Source organism: Leptosomus discolor, chromosome Z (genome assembly GCF_034619465.1).
Source record: "Leptosomus discolor isolate bLepDis1 chromosome Z, bLepDis1.hap2, whole genome shotgun sequence".
Lineage (NCBI taxonomy): Eukaryota > Metazoa > Chordata > Aves > Leptosomiformes > Leptosomidae > Leptosomus > Leptosomus discolor.
In genome coordinates this window covers 30,399,859-30,415,134 of record NC_141419.1, presented here as the reverse complement: position 1 = coordinate 30,415,134, position 15,276 = coordinate 30,399,859, and the positions used below count along the sequence as shown (strand labels likewise).

General features: G+C 39.1%; 1 protein-coding gene across 2 annotated transcripts in view; it reads right to left on the bottom strand.

The window, feature by feature from the left end:
- MCC (MCC regulator of Wnt signaling pathway) overlaps positions 1 to 15,276 on the bottom strand; it is a 211,745-nt gene that overhangs the window by 49,521 nt on the left and 146,948 nt on the right. For both annotated transcript variants that reach the window (XM_086479759.1, XM_086479760.1), the window contains 3 exons: positions 11,273 to 11,415; positions 3,731 to 3,867; positions 298 to 461 (listed from right to left, as the gene is read on the bottom strand). In XM_086479759.1, the coding sequence (XP_086335885.1) occupies positions 298 to 461; positions 3,731 to 3,867; positions 11,273 to 11,415 (444 nt within the window). The remainder of the gene's footprint in view (positions 1 to 297; positions 462 to 3,730; positions 3,868 to 11,272; positions 11,416 to 15,276) is intronic.

Sequence of the window (15,276 nt, the reverse complement as noted above, 5' to 3'; positions counted from 1 at the left end):
GATAACCTTCAGAAAGTAGACTAACTGCTGAGTGTCCCCATTTCTCTTATCTCTGAGATGAGCATAAGACATACATTTCTGATTCGAGATCGAAAGTCTACAAGTAGCTCCTCCTGTGCCTTGGAGAATTCAGTTTAAAACAGGTGTACTACTGTTTACCCAACACATACTGTGAGCTGGAGCTGATTTCTGTGAAGTACTTTGACACCTTTGGAAGTAAAGTGCTGTTACTACAGAATGTGATCAGGTGTCTCAGGCAATGTACATGCTGCATTTAAAGCCTAATGTTGCCATTACCTTAATGGCTAAATCACAGTGTTCACTGGCGGTAGTGAGTTGTTCAATATGTCTATCCACTTCTGCTACTGATAAACTGCAGCTGCTTTTCTTCCTCCCGCAGACAACATTTTCCAGACCTGTCAGCACTCTTTGCAGTTCTGAATTCAAGTCACTACAGTTATCTAAAAAAAAGCAAAACAAAATAAAACAAATATTGCATGATTAGTGACTCAGTGAAAAAACAAACTAACACAGGAAGTGCCTGTTGCAGAACAGACAGGACTGATACCGTTCAAGGAATGTCCTTGCAATCTGCTGCTTTTTCCTCACCGACAGGCTTAAATACCATAACCACATCAACTGAAGTAATGAGTTACCTCCCACCTGAGAAGTAACATTCTCCCTACTTATCTGAAGTGTTCGAAAACCTCTCTTTTCTGAAGGACAACATTTTAAGTCACCATATGCTCACATACTATGACATTTCTTTTTTGTTATTCTTTTTGCCATTCAGGGCCTGTTATCTTGATTTTATTACCCTCAAAGGTTTTTCTCTATGAATTCAACATTTTTTCTGCCTGGTATATTCATGACATTATGACCTGACTTTGCAGAGCAACTTTTGTGGTTGTACTTAGGCACTGCCTGATTTAAAAAATCCTGGTGTTTACAGAAACAATCTCTACCAACTACCTTAGAGCCCATGTTTCATTTTTTATAGCTATTTCTTCTTCAAATGCAATTGCGGAATATTCAGGGATCATAACAGCACACCTTGTCTTTGCTAGGTTCCATACTACAACCACATCAGCAAAATATACAGCAACAGTATTTTAATTATAAAATGTGGCAGAGAATCACTTCCTTTTCTGTCTTTAGGCAAAGCTCTTCTAGTGCCTTGGGCACTGCCACAGCATCCTCCACTTTTATGAAAACAGGTAGGTCTCAGTACCTTGCTAGCTCACTTCATAAGTTTTCATTTTTCTTAGGCTCACATTTGGCGACAGACAGTGGCAGTTCCTCAGGCAGACAGGTGGTAGAATTCATCCTTGTGCTGTCTCTCAGATGTCCTCATTAGTATTTCTGGCTTACTAGTTAAGAGTCTGCAGTAACTACGAACTACAGCACAGAAGTGGTGCACAATGAGACAGAAGTGTACCAGCAGTTCCTATACCCTACTAAAAACAATGGCAGGCATTCTTGCTGCACCGTGTTATTTCTGTACTACTGCTGCAAGTGTTTCACCAGGCTCAGAAACCCTGAGTAGTCTCCTAGCTGTGGTTCTTATAGGGGATTAAAGTTGTGTGGCATTGAACTGTGTCTGCAATCTAACAGACATGAGAAAACAGATTATTGCAGACTGCCTTGAAATCTGTCTGTGCAAGAGAAGACCAAAAGCTTCTCTTGGATGAAGGGATAAGATGATCAGAAAGTAAAAAACTATAAACTCGTTACCACAAATCTAACTCCATGGCCTAAAGCACATAAACATGAACCTATTATTGACCAAAAAGAAGAGTTCAGAATGATGTCACAGTATTGTAGGAGAAATGTGAATAGGCAACACACACACAAAAGGACTTATTTAGACAGAATACAGAAACAAAACCCAAGAAGGACAGAAGCTATGTGTAGAAGGAAAACATGGAAAAAATACAAGAATCTCTAGAGTTAACATTCTTGTTTTGCCCATGCTATATTTCATTTTATGGCCACGTTTCCCACTTAGCAGAAACTTAACTGGATAACTTGCTGTTAATGTACACAAACCCTGCTTCAGCTCCACCCCATGAAGAAGAAAATTAAATCCCTAACCCCAAAATGAATGCTGAAAAGTAAATTAGTCTGAATTTTCAAATTGTCAAAAGAAAGGAAAAATTAAGAAAGAAATTTAAAGGAAAAAAATCCTCATGCCAGAATCTGTTCAAGTAGCAACTTAATAATAAGCATTAACTTCTGAAAGTAAAAACATTCATTTTTGAAGAATATAAAAACATTTACTAAAATACCTTGACTCCATACAATATTTTGTTAAGTATACTTCGAATTCCATATGTCAGACACTTCATGATCACATTATTATTAATATTGTTCTATCAATGTTTCTAGAAATTAAAGACACTGAAATACAAACGTGCTGTGGCAGGTCTTGCATTTATTAAAAAACACAGCTCCAGAGCTGTTGTATTAATTTCAATTTAAGAAATCACAGAGAAAATGTCTTTTATACGGTTGCTTACAATATCAATATATTTCCTACATTATTAAACTCTGCTTCAGGGCAATGAATACTATGCCCAAAATTCAGCCTACTCTCAGGTCCATTCCTCTAAAAGGCACTGTACCGGAAAAACCAGCAAAAAATTCTCAATAATTAAGTGCACCACTCTAAACAAGTGGAAACTCTTTTAATACAGTTTCTTATGTATGGAAGCAAACATTGCATGTTACACTATAACCATTAAAGCCTCATGTAGAGTTAATAGCTTAATATTTAAGAATCACAAGTTCAACAGGGCTTAAGACTGCTACTTCAATGACTTCCTAAAACACTGCTTGTGTACAGTATCACCCACAGAAGCTCCCAGGCACCCAGCTAGTTAACCTAGAGAAGAAAATGAAGACCAATGATTTGGTTTTAAATATAAATTAAGAGAAACAGTATTCTGAAGAGAATTCTACAAATCAGTTGTACTGAGGATTACACGAGACTTTGCTTATCTACAGCTACAGTACTCAGCAATTGTGCCCAAACACTTTAATCATTATCATACTGAAGGCCTAGTATCTGCTCATGCTTATATTGCAAACTTTATGGAATAATTATTCCATATTTGGAGGTTCTTCAAATGATCAGTAATTGTGCCTGGATGACAAAATAGACTAAATTCTGAAGGAAAGATGGTTGCCCTCTCAGTTCTTAACCAGAAAAAAAATGAGTTACAGACTCTCTAGAGGAGCTCCCTCCTTGCGCTGCATTTGAATGGCTTGTGTCAGATTTGTCCTTGTCTAAATCCATTTCAGTAAGCTATCCCTATTCCATACTTGAAAAAGGCTCTCAGTTTTTGAAAAGGGCAGATCCTTTATAAGTAGTCTGTAAAAGAACTGGACACACAGTTCCATTCCCCATGCTTTTTCCCCCAACTTTTACTCTGTCTGCAATTCTGTTCTAGAGTTAGACTACTTTACAGGCACACGTAAGGTATGTGAGTAGCTTTTTCCTCCTTCTTTCCAAAAGTCATGAGCTCTCCTGAAGAATCATTCCATTCTAGAGTCCACAGCTACTCTACATCAAAGGCATAGAGGCTACTTCAGACATTAAGTTCATAGTTGTGGAGAAGGTCAACATTTGTTGTGATTAACACAGCCTAGATTCATTTATTTCCTCACCAGGAGTCTGGATTTGCATTTCAAAGAGAAGGCATCATGTCTACTAAGAAGTGTAACTTACCCACGTCTGCGGTGACCATGGTGGACTGATTCTCTGGTACTGAAACAGAATTCTGGTCCATGCTGCGCGAGTCTTCGTTAACCTCATGCTGGCTTTGGCTGAGCTCTGACCGCAGCTCTGAGTATTCATCTTCCTCCCTGGGAGAGAAAGCAAAGGCAGAAATAAAATCCTCTGAGGAAATACATATCTCCATGACACTTACTTCAGACCTGTAAGCTGAGCCACAAGATACAGTCCACACAAACATAAGTGTTTTGTCCAGGGTTTATATCCTTCATCGCAAAGCAACTGTTCTATGCCCATAACACCCACTTGCAGCAGCCAGTGCCTGGTTTCCATTTCTTTGTTCCCAAGTTCATTACTACTCCAGACCACTGTACAAGGAAACAAGGGGTGGAACTGAGTGCAAGCAAGGATGTGTGCAAGAAGGACATACAGTCCTCTGCAATAACTCCCCAGCCGTCAATTCTTAATCAGCACAAGTGGCTTTTGATCCCAAAGTGGATTAGCAATAACCGATTTTGGTCTCTTTCTCAGTCTGAGGATGCCATCGGCTTGTGTGCAAAACACTTCCCTGCATATAGGTATCAAAGTGCTCCTGCAGACAGGTAGGTTTTTCATTTTCTCTTCCCAAAAGGAAGAGAACAGATAAGTGAGTACAGTGCTGAACTGCTGGAGTTAGTGGAAAATAAAAAGCCCCAATTACCTAGGTTTTGACTTATTTGTCAAGCTGGTTCTACTAAAATAATTGAGGTCACAGAATACTTTAGCTAAAGCTAATGAGCTTAAAAAACTAGGGCTTTTCCCTCCTGTCTCCACATGAAGAGTTCAAAGCACTGGGAAAGAAGATAAGTAAATGAATAATAGCTTTGCCCGAGAACATTTGTAAACATTTTTTCTTTTGATCCATTTGCTGATTCAGCTCAGAATTTTTTTTTTTTTACTTCCATAGTGACTGTTTTGACATTAAAGTATGTATTTTAAACGTGAGAAAAACACCAGCTTATCCAGGTGCAGAGCCCCTCTGATAAGTAAGCAAACGGCTATCATTTAGTTACACACTAAATCAAACGCAGAGATTCATTTTGCTGCAGATTCAGCAGAAAAGTGTAAGAATGTAACTGTCTGGATTTGGAAACAGTAAGAAATAGCAAAGACCTATCTGGGGATCTCCATCTGGGAGGGGCACCTGTAATGTTAAGTCTGCTGTGTGTATGCTACATGGTGATGAGTGTTTCTTGCAGAAATATCGCAGGATTTAGCCTGGAGGTGTGTCTGGATTTGCTGGACAAAATGGCAGAGAAGATGGTCCACACATAAAGGGAACAATGACAGAAGTAAAGTCTGCTCTCAAAGTAGCAGAGGTGACAACTTGTGAACAAGACCAACTCAAAAAAGGAAGTTCAGCTTGCTTGCCAAGCAGGGTTTCCCAAGGTACTGAGGCGCAATTTCTACAAGAACTATTATGCTCTTCTACCCCTTAACATGTGCTTTGGTGCAAAGAAAGTCTAACTTTATAAGAAGCACTCAGTGACTATTTTGACAACAAAAATGCAGGTCCGCTGCTTAAAAATGGGTATTTCGATCAAAGGAAGGTCTTTGAGGTATGCAATACATGTTTAAGAAGTGTGAGAACTAAATCATGAATAGCAGGAATTAAAGCAGTGTAATGAAGACACATAAGTGTGAGTTAATGTTCCATGAACTCATTTATTATTAGCCACAGCACAAGCCAGTAGTAATTAGCTTTAGACAAAAACAATTACCAAGCACTCAAACAGTTGCATTTTTTTGATCTGAAGGTAATTAATTTTTTCATTTACGAACCAATTAGTCCTACATTTTTTAAAACCTGAATTACCTCTGCAAATGGACAAGAGGCTGTATTAATCATAAAACAATGCCACTCACAATAATTTCTCAGCACTCTTCTTTTGGCTCTTGTTGCATAGATTTTTTTTGTTTAAAATCCAACACAGCTTCATCTAGCTAGCACTAGTGCTGTTTTTTCAGTTTGAGCACCCTCAGTATCTTGGGGCAGTTGAAAAGTATGTCATGCAGCAGGACTCACACCCTTCCAACAGCTCAAACCAGAAGTCAGTTTCTGAATGAACTAATGGTCCTAAGACTTGACCAGAAAGATCAGAAATCCACTTCTGGTAAAGCGACAGCAAAGGTCAACTGGTCTCTCCACACTCATCTCATTAGGGGGCAGACTGAGGGCTAAAAACACAAGGGGGAATTCAGGGGGAGCGATGCACCACAAACACAAATTCTGCCTTTAAAACTGAAGTTGGCAGTGACAGAAGATAATGTTTGATACTCCTCTTTCCCCAAAACAGGAGTCATCCAAATACAAGGTGCTCAACAACTGATGATGACTAGCCACGCAACTCCTGCCACACCAGGAAAGCGGAGGCATAACAACTTCCTTGTCACTGCCATCATCTAAGGCCTGGCTGGAGAAAGCAAATATTTGTTCTCCTGTAGGTCCTGATGTTTCCCAGTTGCTGGAATGTCATGGTGAGTTGGAGGCAATTAAGACCAGATCAAGCTGTTCTAAATACAGAGAGGCCTGGGATCAACGTTGGAGCAAAAAAGTGTGGTTTACAGGTATGTCTGCACTTATTTTCCTCATGTTCAGGGTGCAACCAAGGATCACAACTGCTGCACAGACACTGCAAAAAACTTGATTAACTAGTGAGCAAAATAGCACGCTTTCAGCATCCTTTCATATCACTGACAAGTTCTGCCAGGACGCTGGCAAGGTGCACAGTCTCTTCAGAGCTGCAAACTGCATAGTTTCGCACTTTAGATGCTAGCAGTTTTGTAACAATCTTTTTACTTGAACAGGTATTTTTAAAGCACGCTGGGACCTTCAGATAGAAAACACTACAGGTGTATGTGCACTGCAACCCAGAGATTGACTGCTCCCTATGTGCATGCACTTGAGGTCCCTCTGTAATAGTTCACATGTGAAGAGATAGCGACGCACCAGAGACAACACAGGAATTGATCACCGAAGGCAGGTGTGGCTGGGCATTGTATGCTGAAGCCAACACTATCACACCCATATTGCCATTTGAATTTAATCCAAGTAGCTTCCACCTAGCACATATTTAGAAGCAAGAAACAGACCTCCAGGTCATTGTGTGAATATGACCATAAGCACCATGTGTTACTTCTTGTGGTGCTGTAGTCTATTTGCTCTCCTTCTTCATCATTAACTCCAACACAACCTACTTTCTGAATATATTTCAGATTAAAAGCTGTAAGTCTCAAAAAAATAGTTTTACAGTAAAGGGTTATGAGCTTCTTGACAACTGTTTCAAAAAATCCTTAGCAGGACCAATATTCAATGGAGTATATTTCTGTTTGGTACTGTTAAAGTTGCTTATTATTTTTGAAGTTGCATAGACGTACCCAAACAGCCACTGGTTTAGAACCAAAAGCGATTTGATGTCTTCCTTTTTCCATTTGCTGAAACTCAATCTGACATCTAAGAAAGATTGTCGGTTATAGGCTGAAGTTGTTTCCGCACAACCAAGTTACAGGTGATTTTACCAGCCAAAGACACGATTAAGAAAAAAAGTGTTGATTTTGAATTATGAATCTAAAGCAATACTAAAAAATTCTAAAGTCAGGATTTAACTTGTCTAAGTCTACTTTAACGCAGACCTAATTCCTTTTCAGCACACTACTGTGTAATCTGTAAATCCTTTCTGTGCTTCAGAGTTACTGGGTGTACCCTTTATGTCCAAGTATTTGCAATATGACCCTACAGACAGGAAGATCCTGGCTTTGCTGTCTTCTAAGTTGTACACACTTGGGAGAGAAAAAGGGAGTAAGCATACACCTTGTCAAAGGACAGAGAACCTTTGCAATGCAAAAAATCTGTCTTCTACAAATTGAAACAGCAGAAGTAGGGTAAGACTGCCACTGGCATCCATTTGACATGCTAATAGGAACCCCAAGCTAGCACCGCTCAGTGAAAACTGTCCACTCTAAAAGATGCTGACAAAATGTGCTCTGCACAACCATCATAGGCTCTTTTGCCCAACAGTCTTGCAAAGTTTCATGAAAGCCTGTGACTTGAGCTTTACAACAAACTTGAGCAAAACACTAGCCGCCTCCTCCCACACTCTCCCCCTAATAGTGTAGACAAGATCAGAGACACTGTCACATAATTATAATTTTCCAAGAAAAAACAGACTCAATGTTTATGTCGCCTGCCTGCAAATAAAAAACCCATCCTCATCCTAGTGGACCACTTCTTTAGTGTCTTTTTGCTCACAAATTGCTACCTTCTTGAGCTGGTAGTGGCTAAATTGTGCACTGTCACACATGAAGAACTAGGCAAGCAAGAGGCTTGTCTACTTGCACATTATGAGTATATAGGCAACTCTCATTTCAGCCTTAACATCAAATCAGTTACAGCTGTATTTCAGCTTTTTTTTTTTTTTTTTTTTTTTTTTTTTTGTGAGGTTGGGCTTCCAAACCAGCTGGGCTGTCCAGAGCAGCAGCAGGGAGATGAGACAATTGCAGATGAATGTTGGCTTGCTCCCACCACCATGGTGACCTCATTTTCCTTAGGGAATACTGGAAGAACGTAGCACAAGAGCTAACTTCATGTAGTCATACACATGGAACTGTTTTACCCAAGAAATGGCTAGCAAACCTAGAACAATCCTGGAAAATTCTAAAAATACTCCTGTTAGGTAACTAAGATCAGCATATCAGATATACCTGGGAAACACACAGGTATATTAACACATGACTTAAGCTCTGTTCTAGAGCTGGCATTGCTAAACTGCACGAGCAAAAAAGTCATTACACTTCAATCTGTTAAACCCATGACACTGCAAGGGCAAAAAAAAGAAAACCCACCAAAAAACAAAGAGGGAAAAATTCTGGGAATGGAGAGCATTAACTAGCTTATTATAGTCTGCCAGCACTCCTCAAACTGTTGCAAATACCTTCAGATTTAAATGCTCTTTGTGCTTACTTTCTGGGGGCACTACTCACATTCAAACAAAGATTTACAAATTTAAAGATAATACAGGTTAAGAAGGATAGTCAAAACACCCTCCATGAAACTCCAGTTTCTTCTAATTGTTTCCAGAGTATTTTGGGGTTTTGGATGGAACCGTGAAGAATGTCATAAAGCAGCAGTACATTGAGCTGCATGTTAGTGTACTTTTACAGCCTAAAAACGATACATGAAAATACTGAACAATCTCTGTGTCAGCACTGGGGAAACATTTATCTGTTATGCAATTAATATAAATGCAAGAAAACTGTTCCCAGAAAACTGTTCCCTGAATTTTGCGATAGCGGGCATCGGGCATCCCAGGAGTCAAATCAGAGTAAAATCCCTCCTGTGTCCTGGTTTAGAGGAAAATATAAATGCCGAGGCCCTAGCAGGGCCGTGCTTCCCAGAACCCCTTCTCTCAGGACTGTTTTGTTCTAGCTCCGGGTTCACAGTCCCCATAGCCAAGGGTGGAGCGCTGTGAGTCACACCTGTCCCAGCAAGGACAGCAGTTACACCACCCGTGCTTTGTGGGACAGCTTCTCAAGAGTGACGCAAGTAGATCCCAGAGCAGATTTACAGAAAGTCACAGCAGGAAGTATCATTTTTCCTTCTTTCACGTCTTTACAAACCTTATGAAATCCCTCCAATTCTATCTCTGCTTGCCATTTTTAGGAGGAATACTACTCCTCTGTTCCCCAGACACCAAATTATTGGCTGCCAAAGAAAACAAGCTATTCCAATCATTAAAGGAAATTAAAAAATCCACCAACTTAATGAACCTTTTTGTTCTTACTAATAAAACCAGAACAATTAAAAACAAAGGAGGTACCCTAGCTGCCTAAGCAAAATGAGTTCTCGTATGATAAGACCAAACAGGTGAGGCATGACAGTGGTGTGGCACCTATTGCAGCAGTATTGTTCTGATGCAGTCAAAAGCCTACACCTCCCAAAGCGGCAGCAAAACTGCACCTTTCAGGAGAAGCAGCATGCGCCACCCATCAAACTCAGTTCTTATGCTTCACTTTCCTGTGCATGCCACAGCTGACTTGTTTATGGACATGGTTAAACCTTCACAGTACCTACCTGATTCTAACATTTTGTAATTGCCCACCACTTGGCATTTAGCTTGCCACAGGGACTCCTAACAAACAATTTTTATGCATTCTATGTACTAATTTTCTTAAATCTCATAGAGTTCTTCTGCCATTTAAAATAAAAATATCAATGCAGCTCTCAAACTTCTCAGATTTTGCTTTTCAGTGAGTCTTCTCAATTGGTAGACTTCTACCAGAGAGGAGGGCTGGATGGGCAGCTAGTGTCATACTAAAAAGAAAGATGACTTGAAACAAGACGAACAGGAAGTCTGTCTGCAGGGGTACTAAGCATAAATGAACAAGGGAGTCACAAGGTTTTTTTCACAGAAGTACTACCAGTTTAGAAAATACTAACCTGAAAAATCTCACCATGATTATCACTAGTTATGACCATCTTGAAGCTGGCAGTATTTATCTTCTTAAATGACATTAACATAACATGACTCTATCACTGCTTTTACAGCAGTATACATGCGTGATGATACTTTCTCTTATTCATGGTACACCAACCCTTTTTCTTTTTGCATATAAAAATTTTCATTAAAGGTTAAATGAGTAGTAAAAACATTGCCTTGTGATAGGAGAAATGTTTACAATGAGAACGAATGAAGCAGTTGCATAGGAAAGGAAAACTGAAAATTTGCTACATGGGTAGAGCACAGCGTCAATATTACCTATGAAAAGTGTCAAATCTAATTTGACATTCTCTAGAAAATCCATAGATTCTAGCAGTTTAGTTGCATCCTCACAAGTTAAAACTTTATGAAGCTCCTTCCTCATTCTAGTCCAACATACTCTAGGTTAAGGATAATTGGTAAAAGCCAGTGAGGAAAAAGAGGTGTTTTCCTGCAGTCAAATGTAAAGTTTATTTTAACACAGTAACAAGTAGTGACCTAGCGTAACACCTCAAGCTTTGCTGCTCCAAAGACAGGCAGCAACGTGATTTGTGCCACTGCGTTTTGGCATAAACACCAGTACAGGTAGACGCAAATCCATTTGAGCCATATTTCTCACCACAAGTGATTTGGCTTAGGTGATCTATAGGATGCCATAAAATAAAGTTAAAAGCAGAGGTGCAGGCTGGGTGGCTACATCTTCCTTTATCCACCTTTGCTACTTTATCTGGTACCCTAGCATACATGTTATGCTAAAGGAATATTTAGATGGCACAGCGCAGTTCTTGGGAGGGCTTGCTAGGCTTTGCAAAGTGTGATTTTGCCAGAGAGATTGTAGCACTTCTGAGCCTGAGGACAATACCCTGCAGAACACATACCTTAATTACGGGCAGCTACACAGTACCAGTCGTAACAAGCCTAACCACCTTAAAGTCACCTTCAAATTGTATTTATAGTATAATTCACACCATGTTTTGCACCATTCTTGCATTGGCCCAGAATTTCCAGGAAGCTGCTGTACCTTATTGTTGTTCCCTGTAGTCGATCAATTTTCTTATTTAATTCAGCAATGATACTGTGCAGCTCTGTGATTCGTTCCTCGTATCGTAGTGTTGTTCGCTCCTGCACATCTTCATGTTCTCTCATTAGGTGGGATTGCTCACACTAAAGCAGAGAAGTAAAGAATAGAAAGGCTGTTATGAATAACTGCATAGAGAGCAGACACAAGGCAAAAGTGCACATCATTAACGGTTTTCTTACCCATCAAACCAACAATGCCTTAGCAATAGAAAAGGACAGATTCAAAATATTGCCAGGTACACAAAGACACATAATTACAAGATTTTAGGAACTGAAAGACTATGCAGTGTACTTTTATTATTACTTTTTTCTAAAGGGCAGAAGTTGCCCTTCCTGCTTGAACAAAAAGTGCTATTTGTAACTCAGAATAGCTATAAATGTCTCATCTTTGAATCCTGAGATTCATGATGCATCATGAATCTTCAACTATCTTCCCAATGTGGTCTGAATTAGAACAAGTCCTAAGGCAGAAACCGCATTATTATAAAGAAAAGTAACCACACTGAGGTTATGACTTCTCTAGTATGAGTATTTGTTTTTATTAGCCTTTAAAGATAACACAGCTACATGGCTGCTCGTTTTTTATATGTATCACAAAATCCTCCTTTTCCTTTCCAATAGAATTTAAATCCAGCCTCTCTGGCTTACTCTTCATTCCAGCAAACATACCAAATACAGCAAACAATTACAATCTACTGCAATGACAATCCAACAGGGCATGCTGATTGAAATTATGCTTGGTAGCGGCTAGAAAGAACAAGACTTTTAACTTTTTGCTTCTGACTCCCTGCAGGAAAGAAACAAGCCTCCTTGCAATCACAGAATGGTATGTACTATGCTGTCAATAAAAGTCACAAGCCAACTGAAAGTATAAAACCCACACTCATTACCTGAGGACCTGCTATGTAAGATCCTCACAGCATTTCTAAAGGCTACAATTTATAGTAATGTATAAGGTTCTCCAACGTTGCTGCATCAAAACTTACTTTTTCAAATCAAGTAAACACTCTATGCAGAGGTAACTCCCTCAACCCTTGGTATCATAAATATGAAAATTATACTCAAACTAGCAGGTATGCCAGAATTTTCATTAAGTTTGCCCTCATACTTTTTGGCCACTCACATTCATGGCTTGAGAACATCATCTACATAAAAGGCTGCTTGAAAACTAAAATTTACCTTGAGCTTCAGTTAGATTTTTCTTTTAAATTAATTTAAGAAAAAAAAAAAATTATTTCAATATTTTTAAGTTCCAGGAATATGCACACTGAAAGGTAGCCCAGACACTAGAGCATCCTTCCACAGACTACAACAAAACAGTTTCTTACTCCAGCTGGCATCAAAAGCACTTTCACCTACACCAAGACAAACAGACTGTATCTTCACGCTGAACAGGAGAGTAAAAAGTCACATTTTAGAACAATGATAATGTTCACCTTGCTTTTAAGACTTCATGCTGGCAACTGACATGGTTATACATGTATATTATAATGACTCTCCGTTTTAGGATCATTCCACAGCTTATTTCTCATGTCTCCATATCTTAACATCATACCTGCCTGAAGAACTACCACGGCTTTCAAAGCAGAAATAACACAGAGAAAATGTTTAACAAAAGCTTTAGAACAAATTTAAGTGCAATGAAGAGTTGCTTATTCTACTTTTCTAAACCTAAATTTTCTCTGACACACATTGATACCAATAAACACTACCTAAGCATTATCTAGATCAATCAATTATGAGCACTGTTTTTTTTCTTTTAAACCAAAAGGATGTTTCAGATGGAGTATGTAACAATTATTTTCAGACAATAAATAAACCCCCTATCACAATAATTCTTGTTTTTCAAAGCTGTGCACTGAAAAGCAGAATTTGTTTATCTTAACTGAAGATGTATGGACTCTTGCTAATGGACCTCAGTCACATTACCAGACTTGCTTTCTGTTTTCTCCAGCCACTTCTCAGTCACCATTTTTCAGGATAACCATCATTTAGTGACAGACACATTTTGTGAACAACCAGCAGTATGGCAAAATAAGACAACAGCTTCACATTCGATTTTTTAAAAGGGCTCTTGGATTATCTTGGGCAAAAGTAACTGAAAAAGGCAGAAAGTAAACCTCTGTGAAAGAAGGACTCCTGTGTCTTGGAGATGGGTACAGAGTTACATCTCATAAGTTCTGGTCAGCCATGACAAGTCCCAGCGTAAAAAGGCAAAAGCATCCAAACAATAGAAATGGTTCAGCATGAATCCCAAAATGCAGCAACAGAAAATTCTTTCACTTAGACAGGATTGTTCCTTACTATGGCACACTCATCTTAAAGCTTAAATGCAAAAAAACCCCAACAACCCAAATGCATGTTTTCGTACCTGTTGCTAACTTTTTTTTTTTGGGATATTGAACCTGTTCATTATCCTCTTTAGTTTGTGTCCTTTGAGACTCAGAGCAATGGTCTGCCACCAGTTCCTATTTCTTTCCAAAATGTACGCATTCAGCTCTTGCAATTTATTTGCATGTCAGTCACACAAACTTTCAAAGATAAATACCTTACACCCTCTTCCTTATCCTTCTTCCAGCCTCATACTTAAGTTCTGATCAAAACCATTAAGAGCTCTAATTCTCTGAGAAAGTAAACACAGGGATAATCCACTGAGAGGCTGCAAAATATGTGCAATTGCTGAGGTCAGGAGAGAAGTTTTCGGCACAGCTCTCAGTGTAAGTAACCTTTGGCTGGTTGTTGGTACAGACTAAAAAGATTATTTCAATTACAGTATAAATTAACAATGCCTGGAAACACCTTTGTCTGACCTCTTGATGCTGGGAAACAACCACCAGAACAAGAACAGCATGAGGGAGAAAGATGAAAAGAGAAAATATTTTAACCCAAGGATATTGTCTCAACACATGATTCTACTGCCTGTTAATGTACATAAATTCCTAGCGCAAGAAACACTACCAGTGCAAACGTTTATGTTAAATTTGCAGTGTTCAGTCAAGAGGACAAAAGGCAGAACCACCAGCAGCAGCGCTCAGTAAGACATGCCCCAGTGCCTCAGGCCCTGGAGAGACAAACACTGGCTACGGCGCTGTTCACCAAGAATACAAGTCATCACCTGAATGAGACACAATGATAAACCTGTCTAACAGGCTCACAGGAGCTAAAAATCTTTGCTCAAATAATACAGTATAAGAGGAGTGGCAGATTTTAAAGTGGCAATCTATTAATCTTATTTTAAGTATAAACACAAGTCCACCATGCCAAATCCTCTATCGTGAAAACATGCATGGTCAGAATTAATTGTTCGGTGGTATATTCTGTGTATACTTGATGTGAAAGAAGAATATGAGTACACAGGACTAATCCATGTGAGATAAGGACATCACACCACAGAACAAGTAATTTCAATATTCCTCTGAACACTGTGCATTTCCATTTCAAGTTACTTTGTTAAATGAAAAACTGAAGTCTTCCTGCGAAGTTCAAATGTTCTTATATACCTATAAGCATTGGTTTTGTTCTTATACTGAAATTTTGCTGTCACTCCCTATATTCCAAATAATTGAAAGGATGGTAAAGAATTATTACTGCAGTAATCGGACTTACTGCTGTGAAACACAAGATCCAGAATGATGCAGCAGTCTTTGGTACCCTGTATCTAGATCCAAAATTACAAGGACTAAGCACAAAGAATGAGAGAGCAGGACTACCTTGTCAAAGGAGTTGAAATGATAAGAAAGATGTAGTAAGTGAATCGTCTATTCTTGTATTTGCTGAAACATTCAGCATGTTACTAAATCCCATGCTCTATCATAAAACTGCAGAACTCAATGTCACAGGATGTAGCAAATGCCAAGAATGTACATGGATTAGAAAGACGATGAGATAAATCCATGGAGGGTAGGACCACTGAGAACTGTTAAACGTGATGCAGCCTCCTGCTCA